Here is a 27,251-nt window from a genome sequence, read left to right as displayed (position 1 = left end):
GATAAGTAGAAATGGATTGGTTCAGGTGTCACGTAGAGGTCAGTAAAGGCATGAATTAGAACATGTTATGAAGATAGAGGGGGGTGGGGGGCTGTGCAGTGGCCTTTGTCCAAGGAAGCTGAAGTCATACATTCGCTAACATACGATGAATGAGTGTACCCTTTAGCTTGGATTTCCCGTATCTCTCTACCTCCCACTAAGTGTTGCCACTGTCAACACTGTTAAGTTTGTTCAGGATGGGAGGGATCAGGAGGAGGGAAAGAAGGGGGGGGGCAGAGGGCAGGTGCAAGGGTACATTGGTGATGGCTGAGGAGTGGAGGTGGATTTTTTTCAACATGTCTGGAGGCAGTGACCCAGACTGTGGTGGGCCGTGGGCCATTCTACCAAACTGGTGTAAACCACTGAATTTAACATGATCTGGTGCAAATCACAGATAAGACTCACCTGTTACCTACTGAACCTACATTAATAGTTAACTCTTTCATGCATTAATTATGAGAGTGTCAATCAAGATTTTTTTTCTTTATTCCTCTTTAGGCATTTAAAAAACAATGGGATTATTTATATATATATATATATATATATATATATATATATATATATATATATATATATATATATATATATTATTTTTTTTTTTTAATGAAGCTGTTTTTCACGGAGTTGCAAAAATGTGCGTTTAATTTTTAAAGCAACGAAACGTGTATTTACTGATATACTGTGTGAAAACTATGAAATAAAAACATTAAATGCTGCTAATTTGATGTTTTCTCACATTTTAACACACACTACAAACAGAAAGTTATGGATATTTAAAATTTTTGGGGCTATTTTTTTCAGTTGGGGTTTTTGCACAACACTTTTTACTTTTTTTGTGTGTGAATTGAATTGAAACATTTTTTTAATGACCAGACATAATTTTATTTACAAATGGCAAAAATGACCACCAAAAAAATGACAAAAAAAAGAAATATCCTTAACTTTTTGTTTGTAGTGAACTCCAATACTAGTCTCTTCATGCCAAAAAAAAAAAAAAGAATTTTTGTTGTTAATTAAAGTCTAATACAGGAGGTCCTCGGGTTATGAACGAGTTCCGTTCCTACGCTGGCGACGTAACCCGAATTTCAGCGGAAATCGGAAAAAATCGGTAAATCGGAATTAACCCTTTAATACCCCCTAAATACCCCCTAAATCTCTAAATAAATATCCAAATACACATATTACGGGCTTTGTCTTTAATAATGGTCGCCACGGTCGACCAACTGAAGCCTAAGGCTTTACCGATGTTCGTCGGCATCTCGCCTTTCTCCGACCATTTGATGATATCCTGCTTCGTTTCCATCGTAATGGCTTTCCTCTTGGCTGGACCAGCATTGCTAGAAGATCCTGCTTTCTTTTTTGGGGCCATGATGTGAAAAAGGAGGGTGAAAAAAGGCGAGGATACCGAGAAAATTACGGAGCACAAACACAGACACTCTAGACTCACGCGTCGTAAAGTCGAAACAGCGTATGTCGAGTACCGCGTAACCCGAGGACCTCCTGTAACGATAACAAGGAATTGATTTACACTCAAACATGTTAGATCGGGTTTATCAAGAAAAGCCAAGTTACTGTAATGTTATCAGTTACCGTGCATTGTGTATTGTGTTGGCTGATATGAAACTAAAATAATAAAATCCATGAATATACAAGAGAACAGCTGTAGAATAACTGTCCACTGTAGTGACCACTATGCATGAAAGGGTTAAAATAGTACTGTAAACTTAATATTTACAGCACTAGAAAAGCACTCGGAGAGCGCAGACCTCCACCAAGGCAGATCAGTCCCCCCCGATCACCACCAAAATTGAATCATTTGTTCCTTGTGCCAGTGTCAACATTTCCTGAAAATTTCATCCAAATCCGTCATTTTTTGAGTTATCCTGCTATAACAAACAAACAAACAAACCGACAAACCCCAATTAAAAACACAACAATCATTTCATATTTTGGCGTCACTCCTTCTTGTGCAACCCTTTCTGGCTGTGCCCTGTGTAGTTTTGGTTGCGACTGTTTTCGTTAAAGCCCATTTTTAGCTCATTTTGATCCAATTTTCAGCAGATGGTTAGCTCAGTTCTGGACAGTTTAAACTATATTTTGTGCAGTAACACCTAAAAAGCTTTTTTTTTTTTGCAGAAAATTACTGTTTGCTATGGATGTTTTTTTTGTTTGGTTTTTTTCCACCTTGATTTCACTCTTTGGAACACATTTGCATCAAAAATAATGGAACTAACTGAGCTCAAACAGACTTTCTATCCAAACATGTATTGCTTTGGCCAAATGGACTCAGACTTAGATGCAGAACATTATTTTTACATAGCAAAAACAATTTAGGTATCTCTTTCAGGAGTTGAAATTTAGAAGTTTAGTACTTTGGAAATGGAAATGGAATGGAAAGTACTCTGTAAATGATGCTTGTTTTGCAAGTCGTGTTTGTGGTTCAGTGGGTAATAGAAGCATTTTAGAAAACATCCTAGATTTGCCAAATTAAATGCATTTTAAATTTGGTTTTCAGTTATGAGAAAGCACTTAGTACCAATTCAGCAGTGTGGCCTATACACCTCTACTATCTCTTGATTACTTTATGTCCTCTATTCCTCCTTCATTGAAATGTGCTGTTTTCCTCTGCAGTCATGCCTGAATTCATCTTGCATTTTCAAGCCCCTATGAATCTGTGCTTGAATGTCTTTCCAGGAACACACACACACATGGGGATACACTCCTCCTTGCTTTCAATTTCAATCTTGTACCCCTTTCTTTCTCCATTGGCCTATCTCTCTGCCAGTGTGTTACCCCCTCTTCGATATCCCCCTCCTATCTGTCCCTCACACACAGGCTTTACCGGCCTGCTGATCACGATGGCATGTTTGTTAAAAAAAAAAAAAAGAAGAAGGATGAGAAAACAGCAAAGGCATAACCGATGTAGAGAAAGGGAAGAAAAGAGGAATGAATCAACATGTACACCAGTGGCCTGTTATCTCATTACAGCGGTACCGGCTTGTCACGCATGGCTGAGTGACCCCCTAAGGAGCACCCTTGCCCCTTTATAAGACCTCCTTTATTCACCCGGCACTCTCGTATTTCAGTTCAGGCACAAAGAAGGGCAATTCTCTCTGGTCTCTGGGCTTTCCACACCAGATTTGTGTATCCAAACCTAACCGAGGCACACATTCAAACATACAACAGGGCCATAGACACATGCACAGAGGCCTCGTCAGTCGCTAGTTATGAAATGACGCTTATGGATAATGAAGGCTAATAGAGAGGGTGGATATCCATTTGTTCCACCATTTTCTCCCTATTCCACCCCTCTTGTACAGTCCCATGTGAGTATTTGAAGAGGACTTAAAGAGGGAACTGCTGTCAGCTCAAGTAGTTGCGATGGTGTTCCTCTCGCTGGTTTTTCTCTCTCTCTTCTGCCAAAATGAAGGCTCATTAGAAGTGAAGGGAGGTCTGTTATTAAATGAGATGGGCAGAGTGCTACTCAGCACTCCTACAGAGAGGGAATGAGGGAGAGAAGCAAGCCAGAGGTTGCTTCTCTCCCTCAAAAAATAAAGCAAGGGAAGGAACGGTATGGAGAACACATACAGTGAATGTAAGGGGAGAAAAATTAAAGAAGCAAACACACGTCCACATAGAGGCTAAAAAAAATGCTTCTAACTTTTCATTTTTGTAACCATTTGTTTCCACTGATTTTTTTATTAAACCTTTCCCAAGTGATTTATCGCCAGTTATTATAATATTATCCTCTGCATCTTGGATTTTTAGTGAAAATCTGGTATTTTCCTGTATTTAATTTACTAATCATGTAGAAGTTTATGAAAGCTCAGACTTAATTCACGGATTATTAGGTCAAATCAGAAAAAATGTGGGAAAAAGTTATTATTATTATTATTATTATTATTATTATTATTATTTTTATTATTATTATTATTATTATTATTATAGCCTTTATTTAACCAGGAAAAAAGCTAATTGAGATTAAAAATCTCAGCAGCAGTAACAGAAGTTACACAAAGTGGAAATCACAGCCATACATCCACACTAGGAATATACATAAACACAATGAAAGTCAGTACTAAAAACAAACTTAAAACTGATAAGAACATACATATGAAGCATCACGTTTATTTTAAAAGGTACTAAAAGTATAATAACAATGTTCGTTAAAAGCATCTCAAAGCTGAACCCAATTCAATCAATTAGAAACACATCTACACCCACGTTTGTCCTTTTCCCATTGATTTAAAATGACTTTGAATGTGGCCTTTTCAACAAAATATATCATGAACTGAACATAAAAGCAAGTGTCTACAACCACTGTCATTTATCAAACAAAATGAGTTTTACTGGTGAATAAGTTTTATAGAAAATGAGTGTTTTCATGTTCACTACAGAGCCTCTGAACGTTCAAATGGGTCATATTTGATGACCATGAAAAGACGCCAAACTGCATTTTACACCAATTATTTACTTGTATTGACAGGATTAGAGGTTCAACAGTTATTTAACATCTTGGATCAGTAGATGCTTTTAGTTGGCGGTGGATATTTGGGTCTTTATGGGTTAAACTTGATGGTAAAGTAAGGTGTGGATCATGAATGAACCCATTACATTTTAGAGCCCAAAGCCATAAAACGTTAACAGCAAAACATTAGTGCAGATTGGCTCAATCCTTGCAATCACCTAATCTTTAAAAATTAGCATAAAACTACCCAGAACTGAAAAGTAAGTGGTGATGGAGTAGTGGTCTGTAACCTTAAACCATGGCAGATTTTTTTTTTTTTTTAATACAGCCAAAGTCACAACTGAACTGCATTTAGCTTCATCTAAAGGGTTTCATTTTATGTTATCAGACTAGTGATGTGTTAGGGAAGAAAGTGATGGGTCTATGAGTGCTTTCTTTTATTCATTTAGTTAATTGGATGGAATAATAATGGATGAATTTTCATTACGCAGCTTGGCCATGGGCGCTCCGAGGAACAGATGCACCATCTTCAATATTTGTAGCAAAACTGACTTGGAATTTTCAGTATAAATGAATCATGCTGACGTTAATGTGATTATATAAAACCAGATGTAAAATACATTCTAGTAATTTGAATGCAGATGTGGATCAAAAGACCATTTTAATCACAATGAAGTCTGATGATATTTTTAACCGTAAACAGTTTAAGTCTACTGGCGAATGGTTGTCCACTCTTGAAACCATTTTAAAGCTTAGAATTGAGTGGGAAAAATGCATTAGTGTGCAAACTAGAGCAAAAAAAAAAAATCTGTATTCAGATCTAGTGTGAAGATAGTCCCAAAACGGAATTTATACATGAAAGTTATCTTCGGAAAGAGCACATCGGTAAGCTTTCAGTAAGCAGTAATAGCATCCTGGTGTTATTTACCCTCTGTTCCCTTTACACTGTTTACCTCAGCTTGTGGAGTGTGTGCATAAAACATTCATCCAGAAATAAGCCCTTTGTCAGGCCAACAAAACACCTGGGTGCTACAATTCACTAAATGACGACCACTGAGTAAAAGGTGGTAGCGTGAGGTGTTTGAGGAACTGAGCTGTTGAGATATGAAGGGCAGGCAGGTGTGTTTGTGTGCGCTTGTGAATGCAACACTGATCATACTGTAAACAGGCTACTGTAAATGGACGGGGAGGCATTCATCCCTCAACTCGTCAGTATTAAAATATACACAGCTTGGCAAGACCTCCCCATGTGTGACAGAAGGAGTGTGTGGTTTTGGTAGTAGAGTCCAGAGTAGAAACTTGAGACATACAGTGAGACATGTTGGCCTGCTTTCATTTTACAACTTATCTCCAATCGGATTTCCCCCAGAGAACAAAAAAGCCGGCTACTGTATTTTTTAATCTTAATCAAACACACGATAATGTCATGTATTGTTAGAAAACCACATACACACACACAAAAACACACACATAGACAGTACAAATGCTGGATCTGTGGATGTAATGGACAGACTCCAGTAGGTTTTTATTTCAGTAAATGGACATAAGAGCTGCCTTACTCTGAGCATTTGTCTGTACAGTAGACGCTTTGGAAATGACTCGCAGAATGAATTGATTCAAGGATAGAGGGAGAGGGGAAGTGAGAGAGACAGCGAGGCAGCAGCACTTTGTCCCAACCCTTTTAGTGTGATTAGCTGTAGTCCTAATGTCTCTCCCCTTATTTATACTCTGAGTCAGCCTTTCTCCTCTCCTTCAGTCTGTCCTGACCATAAAAGACAGAGGTGTCAATACCTTTTCATTTGGAAAATATGAAATCCATAGCAGTTGGCGTCAAATTAGAGCGTGCCTTCATGTCTGCTTCTGTTTTTGAAGATATAAAACAAGCCAAAAACCAAAAAAATAGCAATAACTATTAATTGAACCTGTTCTGCACTGCAGTGTGGCAGTCATCCAAAACAAGTTAAGACCACGTGAGTTTCATCCCCAGGAAGGACAGTAGTTTTTTTTTCTTCTTTCTGCCTCTCCTTTTACAATTGAATACATGTTGTCTCACTAGTCGCTTTTCCATTGACCCTCAAACTGCGCAAATATAACTTTTGCATAAAAATTTACCTAATGGAAAAATGACAATTTTGCCAAAAGTCAAATTTTTCAATTAAAGGTTTTTGCGCTGGCTAGAGGTGGTTTTTCGGGCGTAGCGCAAAACTGCAATGGAAAGACCTTTTTTCGCAACTAGAGTCAGGTGAATAAAAAAATGGATGCTGACAGACGTTACAACAAGTAAAGAAGAAGAAACATGTCACGGTATGTGTGGACACATGAGGAAACCCAATCATTTTTTAATTTAGTACGAGATAGAGGGGTAATATATAATAATAATGAATATATCTGTAAATCAACACTATATTTACGTTTGTCGCCATGGTTATGGAATGACTTTTCACGTCATCTCACGATAATAAATAAACAAATCATCGCATGTGTGATTTAATGGAAAAACCAACATTACGCACTTCTGTTTTTTTGACATTTAGTAAATATCGGTAAAGTTTTGTGCAGATGTCCAATGGAAAAGCGACTACTGAAATGTTTCAGAGTCCTCCAAACACCACCACTAAGACGCTTAATATGACTACGAATATGGAATGCAGAAGTGAAATTACCCATTTATTGTAGGAAATGTGTAAAAGGTTCCTGTGGATAATGTACCTCATATTCAGAATGGGACAGGATGTACGAAACTATATTGTATTACCTCTGCTTATGATACTTTATCAGTACACTGGTGCTGAATTATAACTGGTATTTTTGTAAATAGACTTTCCTGGCTATTTGCATTACAGTCAATAAATGCTTAATTCCTCTTTTTTGTCTTTTTAGGAATTTTGTATTCTGGGTTACTCTTCATTTTACTAATAATACACTGTATACATAGTAATGCTGTCAAAGCTTTTCCTTTAACATTCACAAACCTTGCATTAAAGATAAAATTATTAATCTATTTGGGTTGTTATGTGGTGCTTATAAGACTCTCAGTAATGGCAGGAGCTGGCTCTTATAGGAAATGTTAGCTTTCACTGCTGTAATTACAGGCTTTGAGGTAAAATAATGTGCAGGGGAATTATTTGAATGATTGTTAAAGGCTCAAAAATAAGCTCTCATGATACTGTTGCATTAACATGGTTGAAATACTGGACATGTCAGCGTATTTTCGGCTTATAATTGAATTTAGAGCCAAATCTGAGTTGCTTTTAACAAATCCATTGGTCAACCACTACATAATAGATATAATACATTATGTCATGTTCAGTGCAAACATGTAATCAAATTCACCGCAACACAAACCACCACAATACTGCTCTACCAGTGCTGCAGTCCTGCAAAAACACACAAACAGAGCGTTGAGCACACTCTGTCATTCTGTATTCATCCATCAAGCCACGCATCCATCATCTTTCCAGTGCTGCCCTTGGTCTTATGGGATATTGGTAGGAATTTATAATATTTACTGGCTCTCCCATCATTGAATGCACCTCATTAGGACACTCCATTATGGACGCCAGCCACATTAGCAGCAACATATGCAAGCAGATTGCCTCTGCCAAACACTGCATATCATTCTGGTCCATTAAAGCAAGTCATTTACCTTGATAAATAGGTAGAGGCTCAGGGGAATTGAAAAGGCAGGGGACTCTTTCCTTCCCTCACTTCATCTTTTTCTTTCTCCTTTGCTGCAATTTTAACATCTCCTTCTGTGTGGGTTTCTGAGCACACTTTCCCCACATGCCATTCACTTGCATCTGTCTTCTTCTGTCTTTCCTTGCTCACTTCTTTTGAGCCCTCCAGACTTCTCAACTTTGCAAACTTTGAGCCTCTGTGCTGCCTTACACTACCCCGTTCCTTCCTTTTCCATCATTCCATTCCTGCATTCCCTCTACTCCTGCTTGAAATTTTTATTTTTTGCCAAGAGCTGCATTTTAAGGAAGGAGGGAATAACAAGAAAGAGTGGGAAAGAGAAGTGGGGGTGGGGGGGTAGGAAAAAGGACAGGGTGTGTTAATTGGAGTGCCTGAGGCGAGAGTGATGGAAGGAAGAGGGAGAAGAGGAAAGGAGGCCCAGATTCGGGGCCCCCGAAACATTAAATATTAACACCTTTTCTCATCTCTGCCCCTTTAGTGACACTCACTGATTGGTTGCTCTCTCAGTTGATCGCTCTTTCTATGTGTGTGTGTGTGTTGCTCTCTCACCAAACTGAGTTCCCCCAGAATGTGAAAGGTGGCCAGGAGAAGACACGGTGCAGTAATTGGCGGACCTTCTGTGTTTTGTGCCCTTTGATTCTAAAAATAATGAAATTCTTCTTGATATTTTCATCTGATGTGGTGCCATCCACTGATCTGGCCTTGCTTTTCTTTCTTTGTCATCGTCTCTGTATTAAAGCCTAAATTTGAGCTCTAACAGGAGCAAGACACTGGCTATTGTCATGTTAACACTCTCTAATGGAGGCACATATAATGGCAGTCGATTGTGTCAGCTCAGAGACATTAGTTTTATAAATGGCGCAGATATTCTGTATGAGAGATTAGTTCCAATTTTATTCAGTGAACTCTAATGGCATAGGACATACAGAGAATCCTTCCGATTATCACTGAGACTATATATCAAAGCTACTTTTTGCAGAAGCACTTACACAGCACTAAAACTCACAAGTTCCATGTATCCATAGCCCTATTTATAATCCCTTTAAAATATGTCTTTTTTTTTTTTTCAACTGTAGTTCTCTACAGACTAGGGGGGGAAGACTGCAATGTCAGCTGTGCAAATTCATATTCTGCTAGTGCCCTCTGTCTCACTTTCTTTTTCTCTCCTTTCTTACCATATATCCTTGTCCTCATTTTCCTGTCTTGACCCACAGAGGACAAAAACACCCACTCCCAACTCATCCAATCACCCAAACACCTACACACACACACACACACACAAACATGCTAAGTGACCACACCACTCCAAACTCTTGTGTTGACTTCTCACCCCGTTGCCAGGACAACAGGACTGGCGAAGGGGAATCCACTAGTAGACAAAGGAGTGTGTGAAAGGCCGACCTTGTTGCCCACTTCACACTGTTTGTCTAGACCTTCTAAACTACAGTGAAATGACACAACACACACACACATTTGTAAAGCTGTGATTTATCAGTTGCAACTGCACACACTGTGATGTTACCTCCGTGCCCTCAGCCCTGTCTGTCTAGCACAACAGATACTGTCATATACAAAAGCGTGCACATGCAGCTTGGCTCAGAGGCATCATTTGTCAAGTCACTGAGCTTTGTGATGACTCTGGGTTCTGGATTTTATTGTGTTGTGAAGGATACACAGATGCTGATATTCTTGGGTTTACTGCTTTGCAGGAGACTGAAGTGTACGCAGGCTAATTGCTAATAGCTTTATGTTTGACTCAGCTGCATTACGTCAACGTCAAGTCCCTGGGAACATCAAACCTCGTCTAAACCACTGTCCTTGTTCCCTCCCTTTGCCTCCGTCCTCTGGTTATCCTCTCGTATATTAAATGAAGTTCAACGAATGAATCTAAATTAAGTTGTTTCAAGTGCTAATCACATCAACTCAGGCTTTGCAGAACAGACGGGAAAGTAAAAATGAGGAGAGAGAGAGAGAGAGAGAGAAAATAGAGCTAATGCAAGAACTTTCTCAAAACAGATGCCAAAAAAAATAATAAAATCTATCCTTGCACTCTCTCCTATGCCCTGTCTTCTCTCCTCTGTCTGTAAACAGGCAGTAGCCGATGATTTAGCACCAATGAATAAACAAACCTGTAAACACTATCTCCTCTGCTAGACTCAAATGACCCTTTGGACCAGCTGCAACATGAATATATGAGTGAGTATGTGTTTGTGTTGCCGCAGGGTCACAGGTGTGAATTTTACCTCCACTCAGGTGGTGCGTTTACAAGCCCAGACAGAATCACGGCCCCTCCATATCCTGTAATTGTAGTGGAGAGGTTTTGCATCTCTACATCCGGGATCAGACTATCTCACCCTTAATCAAGTACCCTTCACTTATACATCAAACATAACCCTCATAAAACATAAGTCAGATCCATGAAAAACAGCAGAGGTGCACAGTTTCAACAAGAAATGAAACTCAGGAGATATTGTTGTGTTTGACTCCAATTAGAGGCCCAGATATGGTCTTAGTTATGACTGCAGGAGCTTTTGACCCATCTGTGAGTGGTCAGATGAGATTTACAAGATTACCAGTCTGATTCTCCCATTCCCTGATTGGTTGTAACTGGTACTTTTGAGCACCACCATCAATGTTTTATTGATAAAAATAAAATATAAAAAAAGTAAAAGCTTGCTGTGGATTTTTTTGCAAAGTTCGCTGTAGTTAAAGCCAGGTTGTTGTATTGAGCTCGTTCATTAGAAGTTTCTCAAAAGTCTTGACTAGTACTTTGAAGTAAACTCTTTTTAGTGAGGATCTACAGAAGAAGCAGAAAACTACCAATTAGTCCTCACTTTCTTCCCTACTTTTTCCAACCTCTACTCCTGTTCTTATTCTTTATACTCTCTTTGTATTTGTCTTTGAGTTATCCTACTCTAAGCCCCTTTTAACACAGCACTTCTGCTACAGGAATATTTCACCTTTATTCTGGAACAACGTCTGTGTAAATTAAATGGTGGGATCATTTGGTCCCACCTTTATTGCGGCTTTGTAACACCTCTGGAGGTAGTAACAGAGCTGTGATAAAGGTGGAATCATGATTTCGGAACATTATGTAAAAGGAACACCTATCGTTCTGTTGTGGCTAAAATAACGAAGAAACCACAACTTCTGGATGGTGTCAGGGAATCTCTCCCATTCTTTATTCAACAGGGGTTTTAAACAGGGGTGATCTGAACATCATTACTACCATAAAAGGAATCAACCATCTGATGGGTACGTGATAGACTCTTTAGCCAAATATGATGTTATGTTATTAATGACTCTCTTAGAATGGTTTGGAAATGTGCTTGTGAGAACTTCCAGTCTTCTCGGCTGTCACCACTAAGCTGTCCAAAGTTCTGTCAATTTGCCAGGTCGCTGTGACCTATTGATAGGCCTTCAAGGAAACAGGACACACATAACCACACAATTTACCAGAAGTTACTCAACTTCATGAAATGAGATCACCATACTAAATATTTTCCCCAATAGTTCCTCAACCAAGGTGTCGTTTTGATGACGAATTGTGTGTGCGACCCCTGTGCCGAGGAGATTTAGAAATAAGTGTGAGCCGTGCACAGTAAACAAACATATCGGAGCAGACCAGAAAGATGAACTGGGGAGACGCCGAGATCCGTGAGCTGTTGTCACTTCAGGCGGAGGACTCCATCCATGCTAACAATTGTGGAACAGTGAAAGACGGGTCGACTCTGGAGAGGTTAGCAACACCATTATGCTCGGGGTATTTCCGATGTGCAAGTTACATCACACTATACGCTGCGCTGCGTCACTGCCCCTTTGATTCCCGAACGCAGTAAATGCTGTACAGTAAACACACATATCAACGCCGCCAGAAAGATGAAGTGGGGAGACGCTGAGATCCGTGAGCTGTTGTCACTTCAGGCAGAGGACTCTATCCATGCTAACATTTGTGGAACGGTGAAAGGCAGGCCAACTCTGGAGAGGTTAGCAACACCGCTATGCTTGGGGTGTTCCCAATGTGCAAGTTCTACGTCACACTATATGCTGCATTGCATCACCGCCCCTTTGATTCCAGAATGCAGGTCCGCTGTGTAGAAGTTCAGCCTGTCTCACCTCTGTTTGGCTGTGAAAATCGTTTAATGGTGGAAAAAAGGTGGGATCACCATCTCACCTTTTTTCCAGGATCTCTGTGTAAAAGTGGCCATTGTTAATAACAATTTGGTTGAAATTAATATCTGAGTGCTCCACTTTGTGCCTGTGCTCCATTCAGTCTGTAATGCATGCCCCTTATATTACTTTTATTAGGAATATCCCGGCAGACAGACAGTGACTTTCTGACTCTATGTTTATGTTTTTTGTTTCCTTGGTTTCTGAGTGGTTTTACTTCTTGAATACGTTTAGTTCTGTACACGGCTGTCATGAGAACAGCTTCCTCTCTCCATGTCTGTCACTCTCACAGTGCGTGTCTGTCTCAGCCTTTCTTCCCTGCCGTCTCTTAAGTGGCATTCATTGTTGGGGAGTGTGTGTGGTGTGTGCTTTGCTGCAGCTGCTGTTCCTGCACTGCACCTGTTCTTGTCTCATCAGTTAGGCGTTGACGGACTCCAGGCCTTACATGGACCCACCCTGACACTAGTGGTGTGACCCAGTCTGGCCCCGTCATCCCCCCACCCACTCACGTCACACACGCAAGCATACTGTATATCAGAAATACACACCCAGATACCCAGTCTGCTATACATCTTCAACAGTCTGCCATTCACACTTTGACAGCAAGCAGCGATAAATAAAGCATTGACCTAACTACCATTTACCTACCACTACAGTAAATAAACACCATTCTTTTTTACATGGGAGCCTTTTATGTTTATGTCCCCCTTATGTGTTGTGTTTGTCCAGCAAAAGGAAACAAGCAGAACAAGCTGAATATCCTAAAGGAGCACAAACTGTTCCCATTCACCAGTGGGTACAAACTAATGTGAGCCCCGAGTGAATGTGAAAGGACCATAAACACAACATTCGAGTCAGCTTTCTCACACAGATAATGGGTCGTTAATGTCCCAGACTGGAACTTAGGGCACCCTGCCACGCCTGTAACTGTACTACGCAGACCCATCTGGCTCATGGTGGGGATTCCTGTGAGTCAGCCACACCAAGGCTGTGCTCACAGTAGCCAGTAGAGCACGTGGTGGGAGCCGAGGCTGGTAAAGAGTTAGCATAGCCTCCGTACCATCAGAAAGTTGTTTGAAAACTGCTGTACTGAAGAAATGAGTTTAGCTTTTTTCTTCCAACATTACTGCTAACTTACTGGACAGACCACACTGGTATGTAGCACCACCAAGCCATTTCATTTATGCTCAACTTTAAATACGCACACGTATCTACAGCATGCTCTGTCCATTCTTTGCATTCTGTATTTCTCTCCATCCTCTGGGAGCTTGCATATGAGAACCCAACCAGAGAATATGGAGCAGTACCACTGGAAACCATGGGGACAGAGTTGAGATTTGAAGAGAATCATTTTCAGAAATGGTGGAATTTTTCAATGAGCGAAGCAAGGTTATAATAGTTTTGGATTTTTCATTATAGTTTAGTTTTATTTAGTTTTGACTTTTTTTTCTCTAATTCAGTTAGTTTTAATTAGTTTTTAGAGCAGATTTGCAAGTTTTTATTAATTTTCATTATTTTCTAAATGCTTAGTTTTAGTTTAGTTTTAATTTCTTTATGTCTTTTATCTTCTTCTCTGTCATATTCAAATAAATCCCAGACAGGACTCTGCTGCTTTCTCCCAACTTTAGTCTCCATGTTTCCAGGTAGAGTGGGGACGAGAGGAAGACGACTAAACGACAAGTGACAAGAAGTGACGGACCGTTAAATATCATACGGTGCCAGCAGCTAAAATTGCTTAAGGGAAACAAATTGATTTCATATCAATCCGACACTGACAAAGACGAAAACAAAAGGAATTTTATCCATAATTTTTATACGTTTTAGTTAGTTTTATAAGCACACAATACAGTTTCAATTAGTTTTCATTTTTTCTTTTAATTATAGTTATTATTTACTTCAGTTAATGAAAATGTTTTTACAATACTAGTTTTCATCATTTCCTTAGTTTTTGTTAATGATAATAATCTTGGAGCGAAGGTGTGAATTAGTGAAAAACTACTGACATGTTTACAACAACTACCTTTCTCAATATCATTAGTAAAACCATGATGTTCTTATTAGTGTAACTTAACATTGGTCACATTACAGATCAGCTGTTTGTCAGGAAAAATATATTTTCCTCACTAAACAGAAGCTCAGAGGAGTGATACGAATCAAATGTTGACTTTCCAAACGCAATCCTTCCATTCAACACTGCCCCTTAATTATGTGTAACTCTCAGTTTCTCAGTTAAATGTATCGTAAAGAGGTGATTTCTACTGAAATTTACCTCCTTTGTATTACTACGTAAAATTAGCTGCAGAGACCACAACAATTTTTTATACCAGGCTGATTGCGTTGAAGTAGGAGCCCACTATTTGAAGAAAAGGCAGGTTTTGGCACTTGGCACTGGCTTCATTTTTTCAGCCCAGGAGGTTGGGTGAGGGTGAGGCTTGTGGGTCAGTGTGTTTAGCAGTCACAGCTCAGACCTAGGAATTAAATTAAGACTTAGAGAAGTGAGTTTCCCTGCTGATGTCCCCACCACAACACTAGACCTTGTGTTGAGTATTACCAGACTGCTGAAGTAAGAAGCTGTGTTTACATTCTTTGTTTTACTTTGTGATAAGAGGGAGAAGTATGGTGAGCAGATAATGTGCAATGGAGATGACTTTGCAAGGTCAAAAAATATGTCGACCGTTATGGAAAATAAGATTACTCAGCACCTTGTGACTGCTTGAAGAACACATCATTTGTCCAAAAATAACCTCTGAACAAAGAATTAAAAATGTGATGTATGTACTGCTGATTAAAATGGAAAAGGTCAGTGTGAAATGAAAAACCTGCTGATTAGTAGAAAGGACTGAAATAAGGTTTTTTTTTTATTCGTACTTTATGACCTTTGTGTGTGTGTGTCCTCATGCTGGAGGTTTCTCCATCCTCGTGACATTGAAGCTGAGTCTTCTGCAGCAGGACACTGTTTGCTTTGCCAACAATCAAACACACTAATCCTGTTAGAGTTCAAGGATGTTTTGGGCTACACATACACACACGTACAATACACTCAGGTACAAAAATGCACACTAACTGCCACTGTTCATCCATCAGCACTAAGTTAGAGTTATTCTATCCTTTTCACATGTATACTCTTGTCTTGCATAAACTCTTTTTGTTTGTTTTTCTGCTTTCACACCCTTAGCACCACCATCCAGGTGTATGTAGTTGACTTAAATAAAGATACCACCATGAACATCACTCTGATGTTTGGGTTTGCAAGGCGTCGAGCACGTCCTAACAATAAATGACATTTGTGGGGGCTCTAGTTTTTGATACGAGTGATGGGCCTTTTCTTCCTTTTATGCCCTTCTTGCATTTCTTATTTTCTCTCAGCTTCTTTTGAGTGTCTTGCATTTTCTTTGTCTCTCCCTCTCTCTGGTCTTACTCTTTTCAAACACCCGACCACATGTATGTGCAGACAAGGCACAGGGCACAGTTGTGCACTGGGTATTAAAGAATGCTCTTTGAGAATGGGGAATAAAAAAGGGGAGAGTGTGAGAGAGAAAGAAGTTCCTGGTTTGAAGTCCAGAATACGACAGTAGGTGAAGGGAGAACAACAGAAGAAAAGAGGACAGAAGAGGGAAGATCCAACCGGCTCTTTTAGTAATGAGGGGCACCGGCTTGTGTGTCAGACTAAGAAAGAGATGCAGCCATAGAGAAAAGTAGATGGAAAAAGGCAAAAGGAGGCACATACAGAGAGTATTAAAGATAGCTTGACATTAACATTTCAGTAGATGTGGGAATGACACAGCTCTCTGGGTCTCCTTGACTCTGCCACGCTGCTTTGACTGTGCACTTGGATCTTCTTTGTACACACAATGTGCGTAACCGTGGCTCTTGAGGGTACTTCAGTTACTCATAAATATCACATGTATTATAGATATACTGTAAGGGAGTGTATGTGTTGTGTGTGTGTGTGTGTTTTGTGTGTGTGTGTGTGCATATGGGTCGCAGTCTGACCGTCTCGTTCCCATCTGTCTTTCTACCCGGTCACGCACCCCATCACACACCACCTCACACACACACACACACACACACACACACACACACACACACACACACTTTTCCTTTCTGGTTAAATCCGATTATCTAGCCTGCGTCAGCTAACGAGACCCCCATGTAGCCAGTTTTACTCCCCCTCCCCAGCGTCCCCCCAAACCTCTTTCTTCCTCACTCACTTAGACACACACAGTAACGGCCAACAGCCTGTGTCTAAATACACAAACACACACATTCTGTTCTCGGCTCAGATTGGACAGAGGCCTCTCTAATTAAGCTTTAATTGCCCGTCTCTGTCAGTCCAGCTGCCATGTGTGTAAAACATAGAGGGCCGGTCTCATTGATCACTAAAACATATTGTGACTGACACTAAAAGATGAGTGTACAAAAAGAAAATGAGAGTGAGGCACAGAATAAAATTGAATCAAGAGATAGGGAGGAGGAGGAAGAAAAACTGACAAAGGAAGTGAGTCAGAGAGAGAACCATGATTGCTCTCAGTTATATATGAGCCGTTTTTGTTAGAGAATTAACTTCTTTTCACATTTACCTGCTTTAAACCTGTCACTGGCCAAGTTTCTTTTTTTTTTTTTTTTTTTAAAGTTTAGGTTCATCCTCAAAGATTAGGGGGAAGAAACACTTGAATTTAGAAATGCCCACCTGCAGCTCTGTCCACTTGGTCCATATCAATAGACCTAATATTAAAGGTAGATGATCCTGACACTGTTTCGTGCCGTTATGGAAAACTGAATCCACATTTCCAACCCAATCCAATCCAATCCAATCCATTTTTAGTTATAAAGCACAAATTTAAAGAAACACAGTTTTCCAAAGTGTTGTAGAGTAAAATAAATACAGTAAAAACATAATAAGAGGATAAAATTCTAAGATAAAAACACAATGAAACATAATAAATAAATAAATATATAGATTGTCCACCTCAGATAAAATATCCATGCACATAAAATCAAAAACCTATTTGGTCTGAAAAGCCAAAGAAAAGAGGTGGGTTTCCATTTCCAAACTTCTTTGTTAAAACACAGAGCAGAGCAGTAGATATGTGTCCAGGTCACATCTTGACAGAATCTGATCTTCAATCTGTAATTATTAGCTATCAGTCATGTATTCAACCTCCCTGCCTGTCTGAAAACACCTGTGATTGACCAGAAACCTGCATCACCAAGTAGATCTTCTACAGCAGAAGTCAGACCACTTGAATTACAATACCCTGGAAGGTAATCATGGATTTTTCATCATGACAATAAAGATCTATCAAGTGATTTTAAAGGTGCAATATGTAAGATTTGTGCATGATCCTGGGAAGTTTGTATTGTGCTGGGAATTGGTTATTTGTTGATAAAAGCTAACAATGGCTAGTGTTGCATTTGCGCACATAGAAAACTTGACCCAAGTCCTCTTCATAGAAACTAATGCAAAGGCAATTGGAATGCATCAATGTAGACAACCTAAGTATTATTGGAAAGCAATCTTTTTTAAGGTTTTTTTTTTTAATCCTTGGTTCATACATTGGAAATAAAAAAGTAATGAGTACATGTTAATATCCTCATAGAATAAATATACACTGCAGTAAATAATTATTCCCACTCTGTGTCTTTGTCTAGATAATTTGTTTGCATGGTTTTATATAATAATCTTAAATAATTTTGTAAGAGACAAAAACTCATTTTTGGTGATATGGTGGCATAGTGGTTAGCACTTATGCCTCACAGAAAGTTTACCATTTTGAAGCCTTTCTGTGTTGACTTTACCTGGTCTATCTTCTGTCCTCCCCAGCCCACCCATTAAAACCTTCTTTCTTTCCTTCTTTCTTTCTTTCTTTGGTTGTTAACACTCTAGCAGCAAAATTATGGGTTGAATTCATACAAAATTGGGTTTATAGATTGCCAGTGACCCAGAACAGATGTGATTACATTTTGGGAAAAGTAGGTCAAAGTTTCAATTTTTTAGGAATTTTTATTTATTCATTTTTATTTTTTTCCCCTTTTACTTACAATGGACAAAATTTCACATGTCTGTAGCAGCAAAATTATTAGTTGAATTCATACAAAATTGGGTGTATAGATTGCCATTGACTGAGAATAGATGTGATTACATTTTGGGAAAAGTAGGTCAAAGTTCAAATTTTTTATGATTTTTTTTTTCTCCCACTTACAACGGGGAAAATTTCAAACATCTATAAAAACATCAATTTTGTTTCAATTTACTTCAAACTTGGCACATATATAGAGGCAAATGATATGCTGACATCACCACATGCAAAGACATGATGTCATCAGTTGGATCGATGCCAAAATAAGCTACAATACATGCGAGGGGCGGGGTTTGTTGTGCCTGACACCACTTATTTTTTAAGAGTTTGTTTTCTTAGGTTTCAGTATTAGTTATATATAGGGATGGGAATCGAGAACTGGTTCTTTTTGAGAACCGGTTCCCACTGGCTCGATTCCTTGGAATCGTTTGCCTGCCTGCTTAACGATTCTGCTTATCAATTCCGCCTTCGTTGTGCATGCACGATGACGTCACACGTATGCTGCATTGTTTTGGTCAGAATGTAGCCAACATGGCATTGAGGCAGAAACGGTCTAAACAGACGACACCAGGTCCACTTACTTGGAACACGTGCAAAGCTTCCATGTCTTCAAAAGGGTGGAATCCCTCCAATATCCTCAAACATTTGTCCACAGCATGTGATTCATTTACAGGAATGTCACATATTTGTCGTATGTGGCTTAGTGGCGCTTGTGAATGTAGCGGCAGAGTGAACGCTTGGCCGGTTCCAGTGTGGGCAACAAACGTCGTAACTCCTCAAATACAAGTTTCCGAAGGTAAGAAGGGAAAGGAAATGAGGTGCACAACAATGGGAGACAAGCCGAGCTGAGTCGAACCAGTTCCACGTACTAGAAATGCGGCAATAGAGGAATTAGTAAAGCGTCTTTAGTTTCACTTTCACTGCAACCCCCCTCCCACCCTGGCCAGCGTCATCTGTTATTATTATTTGTACATATTGTATATGTTCTATTTTCTGTGCAGAGATAGAAATATAAAAGACAGTTAATGCAAACACACCCGTTTGTACTCTTTTATTCCCTCATGAGAATCAATAAGAGAATTGGATCGATAAGCAATATCGATAATGGAATCGGAATCGTTAAATTCTTAATGATTTCCATCCCCAGTTATATATTTAATGTCTGGTGGTTTCAGATGATGTGAATGCCACATTGTAACCAGCAGAATTCAATTCAGTTTTGCCTGTAATCTGGCAATTCCCAAATATTGGGATTCTGAGTTTTCAAAAGATGAAAAACAAATTACTCAAGTAACAAAGTTAAGATTTTGCCTCTGTCCTTGTGCCAGAAAGTCACTTGATTTAATGTGGTATGTGTGTGAGTGTATATTTTTCCCCATGCACCACTTAACAGAGCTCTAAAATCCTGAGCGCTGCCTAAAAGTGCATTGCTCTCCATTTGCTCTCACATTCTTGTAGGTTTGCTTGTCTGGCTTGCTGTTTGAGTTGGCGCAGAAACAGAGGAGGATTTTCTTTTGGGCAGCGTTCTCCTCACAAACGCAGAACATGAGACCGCGTGTTTGTAAAACCGATGTCGGTTCACTCGTGAGCTACCGAGCTGACAGAACCAAATATTTAGAGAGATGAAGAAAATGAGGCGAGATAGAAATAGAAACAAGTGGGAAGTGAAAAAGTGTGGTAAGAGGAAGCGAAAAGAGACATTACGACAGAGAGAATTGAATCTTTTCATCAAATGTCAGTGCTTGGCTGACTCTTGACCTCTGTGTGGTTAGTGTGTTTGTGTACGGCCCTGGTGGAATGTCATTTACACACTCCTGCCTCTTTCACGCAGCCATATCATGTGTTTTTGACAACTCTTCTTATTATCTCCACTATATGTCCTGTCTGCCTTCTCATTTCCTTCAATGTCTTTCTTCCTCACAGTATAGTGATAACAAGGTGGCCATCCCTCAGCGTCCTCTCATCTCCCTTTAGACATTTTCAGCAAACACTCTTTCATCCTCCCTGTCTGCGTTTCTCTTCCCTGTTATTAAAAACGAGTCTGTCAAACAACTATGATTCCCAGAAGTCCATCCTCCCCACTCTTGGCTTTTTTACACAACAAATAAATTATTAAACTGTGGATTTTGTAGTCCAGAAATTGATTGCATGATTAATTTATTTTTTCATACAGTATTTGGGGGCAGGGTTGTTCTTTAGAAACATGTAAATCCTAAATATGAATATTAATTTGAGTGTAAATTTCTTTCTTTTTAATGACTATAATAAATTTTGGGTTTGTAGTACAGAAAGGTTTCGGAGGATGCGACTGAGTGTTTGTTTACTATATCCCTGATGCATCCATTACTAATTCAGCACATATATTTTCTAGTCTTTGATTTTAAGGGGGAAAAAAATGCCTCTTTAGCTGTCAAATCAGCCAATTTAAGTGTGTTCTCATGCACTCATCGCTCCTATAAACCTAATGTACAGCAGACATGTGGATCATGTTACATAGACTAAGAACAAAGCAGTGTTAGCGTATTGATTTTTAAGTCAGACCACAAAATTAATTTGTCTTGTGCACTTCTCATTTAAACAGCATTGCCTTTGTTTGTTATTTCCCCACTTTTACGCTTTACTGAACCACAGGTTTTATAACTCTGACTTCATTAGCAAAAATGGAGCTCCGTTGCTTCCTCAGCTTCTTATTGTGCTTCCTCTTCAGATTCTTTTTCCACTCCTCCCTCATTGCCTGCCTCTCAGTAATCCAATCTCATTGTCATGTTGTTTACACCACAGCAAGATGTGAGAGTTACACATCTATAGTGTTTCCTATCCCCGTAGGAACTAGTCTGGGTCCATTATGTCCCCACCAACTGCATACTCTATCCTATTGAGATCTGGAACACATTGTGCATCCTAATGTCTCCACTGAATGGAGGACAGGACACAGACGGTCTCAGTCACGAGGACCTTCTAGCTTCCCTCGAGGTCACTCAACACTTTTACACCAACTTTAGAGGAGGCTGTTAAAAGCTGTCAACTTGTTATAGCTTAAATTTGCAATATTTATCATAAATGCAGACCCAGGTTCATGGAGCTCAACATTCAACAACCTTTCTAACAGTATAATCCACTTCGCTATTGATCCATATGTTGGGTTGCTGTAAACAACCTCCTCTTCTTAGCCCGTAAAGACCCAAACAGCCTCTGGCAACCAAAACCATCTACTGATGTCAAACATTTAATACCTGTTGATCCTCTAATCCTGTCAATACATGTAAATAATTAGTGTAAAAACAGTTTGTCATCTTTTCACGGTCATCAGATATGACCCATTTAGATGTTCAGCAGCTCTGTTAGCTTCTACAAGATTGATTCACCAGTAAAACCCATGGAGTTTGATAAATGACAGTGGATGGAGACATTTGTTTTATGTTCAGTTGATGATAGATTTTACTGAAAAAGTCACTTTTCTTCAGTTTTCTCTGTTTTTGATATAATAACCCTCAACTTTACTCTGAGCTTTAATGAACATCTACATGATCAGTGAATTAAATAGAGGAAAATAAGTGATTTTCACTGAACAAATACAAAATACAGTAGATAATATTATAATAGATGGTGTTCAATCACTTTAGACAGTGATAATCAAAGTGTGTGGTCCGTGAGAGAATGTCGTAAAAAAGTCTAATCTATATCAGTGTTTCTGAAATCGCCCTCATCTGACTTCCAGTGCAAAGTTACAAGAATAGATAATTGTTTTCTAAATTAAAAGTGAATCAAATGTAGTCTAAATAAGCCTAAGAGTCGACTGTTATTGAATTTGTCTATGCCAACCCATGTTTTGAGTCACCGTCTCTATACAGTTACATTACCCAGGTTGCCTATTGTCATATCAAAGACCTCTCATGACTTGTGAATTGTGGTGGAAATGAAGTAGAATAACTAACTAATCAGAAATGAAGCGTGAAACAAAATGAAACAAAATAAAGAGCGACTTGAACATTTATAAAATACAACAATGGCTCGGTGACAGAAGAGAAAAGCTGGAGAAACAACGACCAGTGTTAGCAACAAGGTGCAAAGACATTCTGTTAGCATCGAGCTGTTAGCACCATTTGTAATATACTGCAGACTTAATTTGTAATATACAAAATATAATAATATTGTAATATAGGCTGTTTAAAAAGTTTTTTTGTTTGTTTGTTTTTTTGTTTTTTTTTTGGGGGGGGGTGGCTGGCCGGCTGGTTAGGTGGTCCGTGATTTTTTTTTTTTTTTAAATGATAAAGTCAGAACCCCTGACTTAATAAAAGTCAAATATTGGAGAAAAACATATTTTGGAACTTTATGGGTTAATAAGTCACTAATATTCTCCCTGAGGGCAGAGCTTTAAAGTTAGGACTTGTGGAAGCGTTAGATTGAACTATGATGTGATGAAACTGAATACCAATACAGCAACAACAGAAAGTGAATTATGCTGCAGAGGAGTAGTTTATATGGACGTCTGGATTCATGGCCGCACTGTGGGTTGTCTGTGGTATTCTATATTAAAACAGGGTACAGTTTACTGCTCTACAATATACTGTTTCCTCTGGAGGTTGAACATTACTATGATGTTAAAGGCTGATATAAGAATCATCCAACCACTGTCCATGTGTTTAATTTTGTGTGAGCATCAAAGTCAAAGTAATAAATATCGACATAAATACATCCGAATCACTGATCAATCTGTCAGAAATTTGTTTAATATTATTTACTCTTGTGTTGGACTTTTGAATAGAACTTTTAAGGTTTTTTGTTAGTGAGTGACGTAGAGGCTTTTTTAGCTCACCAGATGATAGGCCATGAGCAATTGTGAAAGCTCTGCTTCCACCGTCATCTTCAAATGTATTATCTTTGTCATTATCATCTTTGTCATTATGATCTTTGTCATTATCATATTTGTCATTATCATCTTTGTCATTATGATCTTCCTCATTATCCTTTTTGTCATTATCATCTTCATCATTATCATCTTTGTCATTATCATCTTCGTCATTGTGATCTTTGTCATTATGATCTTTGTCATTATCCTTTTCGTCATAATCATCTTTGTCATAATCATCTTTGTCATAATCATCTTTGTCATTATCCTTTTCGTCATTATCATCTTCGTCATTATCGTCTTCGTCAGTATCATCTTCGTCAGTATCATCTTCGTCATTATCATCTTTGTCATTATCATCTTTGTCATTATCATCTTCGTCATTATGATCTGTGTCATTATGATCTTCGTCATTATCATCTTTGTCATTATCATCTTTGTCATTATCATCTTCGGCATTATGATCTTTGTCATTGTCATCTTCATCATTATCCTTTTCGTCATTATCTTCGTCATTATCCTTTTCGTCATTATCATCTTCGTCTTTATCATTTTCGTCGTCATCATCTTCATCATCATCATCTTTGTCATTATCATCTTTGTCATTATCATCTATGTCATCATCATCATCATCATCATCTTCGTCATCATCACCTTTGTCATTATCATCTATGTCATCATCATCATCATCATCTTCGTCATCATCACCTTTGTCATTATCATCTATGTCATTATCATCTTCGTCGTCTTCATTAGCAATTTCTTCAAACATCGTCTCCATGGAAACTACTGATCAGATTCATTTAAAACTTCATATGTAGCCTCCTTGGGCCAATGTCTACAAAGTTTGGTCACAGTTTTGATGGCTCATAACATGTAAATGGTTACAGACATCAATATATTTACTATTGGTCACTGATGGAAGTCATATATGGACTTTCATTTAATTAGTTGAGTTCTCCTCCAGTGAAAGTACCGCCCACTTCTGTTGGGAGATTGATCTCCTGCAACCACAGGACTAGTGCCAGAACTGGACAACCTCACAAATTCTACTTGTTATTGATTTATTGATAGAACATGCCAGTGAGATACAGGGCTATTGGTCCTATTTTTATTCATGGTAGAGTATTTTTATTGATCAAACAAAGCAGGCCCAGCTATATTTTCTCATATAAGTTCCAGGGGAAAAGTACAATAAGATGTAATGTCTGTCTTAGTGTTTTTCTAATATTGTGCAGCCCTATTAGATTTTATGTGTGTGTGGTCTATGTGTTTACCCTCTAGTGATGTTCTGGTGTCCGTTGTCATCTCTTAAACCTTACAATACTACATGTGTTTGCTTTATTGTCCCTCTGTGGGCGTGTATCGCATGAATAAATGTGTGTGTCTCTGTAGCTGCACTTCCAGCGGGGGAGGTTCCCCACTTAAAAGCTTGGAGAAATCGCAGACCCTGGACTCTTGTTGTGTTTGTGTAGTTATGTGTGTGTGTTTGTGAGGAGTGATGAGTGTGAACTGCCCAGGGCACTTCAGGAAAAGGCGTGCTCCACTGCTGATAAAAGTCCTGTGCGGATGCCACGCGGCCGTCCCCGGTTCTCGTAACACACTAGTTTAACAGACGGAAAGCCTGAGGGCATTAAACAAAACACACAGCGTTTCAATCTAATAACAAGGAGATAAACTGTTGTCATTGTGGCTTTATTATTTGTCTTAGCTTGCTATTCTTTCCATCTCATTGCTTCTTGCCTTTTTTCACAAGGCACTGTACTTTACTGAAGTTACTGAGTTACTACAAGTTGTAAATTTGTCTATTGTTCTTTTCACTGTATACTGTATATATGATGTATACTGTATATATATATGTTTTTATATTTAGAGCTTTATATATGTATTTTTTTAAAAAATCTTTTTCTGTTGTATTGATAGTTTCTTCCTACTTCTTTTTATTATATTTAAATGGCACAATGTAGCACCCAATAATTTTCCCCTTGGATTAACCCATAAAGACCCAGTGCTACTTCTGTGTTTGTTCTCAAATGAATTTTTCTCTATATTTAATATTTCTTAAGTAACTTATTACCATTTATTCTAAAATTATCCTCTGGATTTTGTGTTTTTTAAGAGATAATCCGGATTTTCCTATATTTAATTCACTGATCATGCAGATGGTCGTAAAAGCAGTAAATTCAAAGGTTATTATATCAAAACAAAACAAAACAAAAAAAAAACTGAAGGAAAAACGGTATTTTTCTTTAAAATCTGTCATTAATTGAACACCAACCCAGTGTCTCCATCCACTGTCATTCATCCGACTCTATTGATTTTACTGTTGAATCAATGTTGTAGAAGATGACGGTGTTTCCATGTTCATCACGGAGCCTCTGAACATCCAAATGGGTCATATCTAATGACCATAAAAATATGACAAACTATATTTTACACCAATTTTTACCTCCGCCAAGGAGGTTATGTTTTTGCCAGGGTTTGTTTGTCTGTCTGTCTGTTTGTTTGTCTGTCCGTTAGTGTGCAACATAACTCAAAAAGTTATGGACAGATTTTGATGAAATTTTCAGGGTTTGTTTGAAATGGGATAAGGAAGAAATGATTAAATTTTGGTGGTGATCGGGGGTGGGGGGGCCCACGGGGGGGGGCACTGATCAGCCTTGGCGGAGGTCTGCGCTCTCCGAGTGCTTCTAGTTTTACATGTATTGATATGATTAGTGGATCAACAGGTATGAAACATTTTACATCAGTAGATAGTTTTGGTCACCAGTGGCTGTTTGGGTCTTTATGGGTTAATAAAGTATTCTGATTCTTATACTGAAGTGAGTAAATTTCTGTTTCTGTTTATTTTTTCCTGCCATGACAGCATCCATTTTAACATTCATCCATTAAAAAACACCAAATTCTCTCGAGTTCTATGTACTTTTGACTGACGATCATGTTGGTATTGGCTGCTTTTACGTTCAGAGAAGAGTTTTTATAAATCATTTTACATCATTCACACATAGATGTTCCTTCAAGCCTTTTTTAATGACATTCTTATTTCATTCTCTGTTTACAGTTTGCAACGGGACTGTGACTGTGAAAGTGACTCCCGTTGTGGAAGTGGAAAAAGGTGAAGCCATCAGTCTACCCTGCACATACACCGTCTCGTCATCATCAAGCAAAGCTGTCATTGAATGGTACATTGTAAGTAGTTTCTTGACATATTTTTTTCTATATCTATATTTATCCTCTATAATAACAGTTTACTTAACCAGTCTGACTTTATGTTACCTTGAACCCCTGTGCTACGGTTCTCTTTCCAGTTTGTAATGGTTTTTTATTTCTCTGCAGTAAGTTGCTCTTCTCACCACAAAAATTAAAATCTTACCAAGTGTATTTTTCTCATTTCTAGTCCAAATATCTCATCATACTTGAAATAAGATATAATCACCTAAAGACTAACTTGTAAGTCAGATAGAAGAACTTATTTTTAGACAATAGATCTAGAAAATCTTATTTCAAGAAACCTTAGATACGATAATTTTCACTTGTTCCATTGGCAGATTTTTTTGCTTGAATTAGGAAAAAAAAAAAAAAGAGATTTTGACTAGAAATTAGAAAAATACACTTGGTAAGATTTTGATTTTTGCAGTGCTTAAGAGTTTAATCTCAAATGTTTTTTCAGCATAAGTTGTAACACCTGTCTGATCTCTGACCAACTTTTAAAATGTGTATGTAGGGGTAAAATGGTGCAGGAGCTAATATGTACACGGCCTCACACTTAGTAACTGCAGTTTGGAATGTATAAACATGCTGACACTTGCTATGTTAGTGATTATATTCCTGCTTGCAAGTAGTTGAATAAAACTCCACAAAGGCACCATTATTCCTGAAATTTACACTATTCACTCATTTAACCCATAAAGACCCAGTGCTATTTTCGTGGCAACTACCAAATGAATTT

General features: G+C 38.5%; 1 protein-coding gene across 2 annotated transcripts in view; it reads left to right on the top strand.

Moving 5' to 3' along the window:
* LOC115436226 (basal cell adhesion molecule-like) overlaps positions 1-27,251 on the top strand; it is a 77,608-nt gene that overhangs the window by 20,779 nt on the left and 29,578 nt on the right. For both annotated transcript variants that reach the window (XM_030159016.1, XM_030159017.1), the window contains exon 2: positions 26,364-26,491. In XM_030159016.1, coding sequence (XP_030014876.1) covers positions 26,364-26,491 — 128 coding nt within the window. The remainder of the gene's footprint in view (positions 1-26,363; positions 26,492-27,251) is intronic.

Source organism: Sphaeramia orbicularis, chromosome 16, assembly GCF_902148855.1.
Source record: "Sphaeramia orbicularis chromosome 16, fSphaOr1.1, whole genome shotgun sequence".
Taxonomy (NCBI): domain Eukaryota; kingdom Metazoa; phylum Chordata; class Actinopteri; order Kurtiformes; family Apogonidae; genus Sphaeramia; species Sphaeramia orbicularis.
The sequence above is the reverse complement of the archived record's forward strand: the minus strand, read 5'-3'. Positions and strand labels throughout refer to the sequence as shown.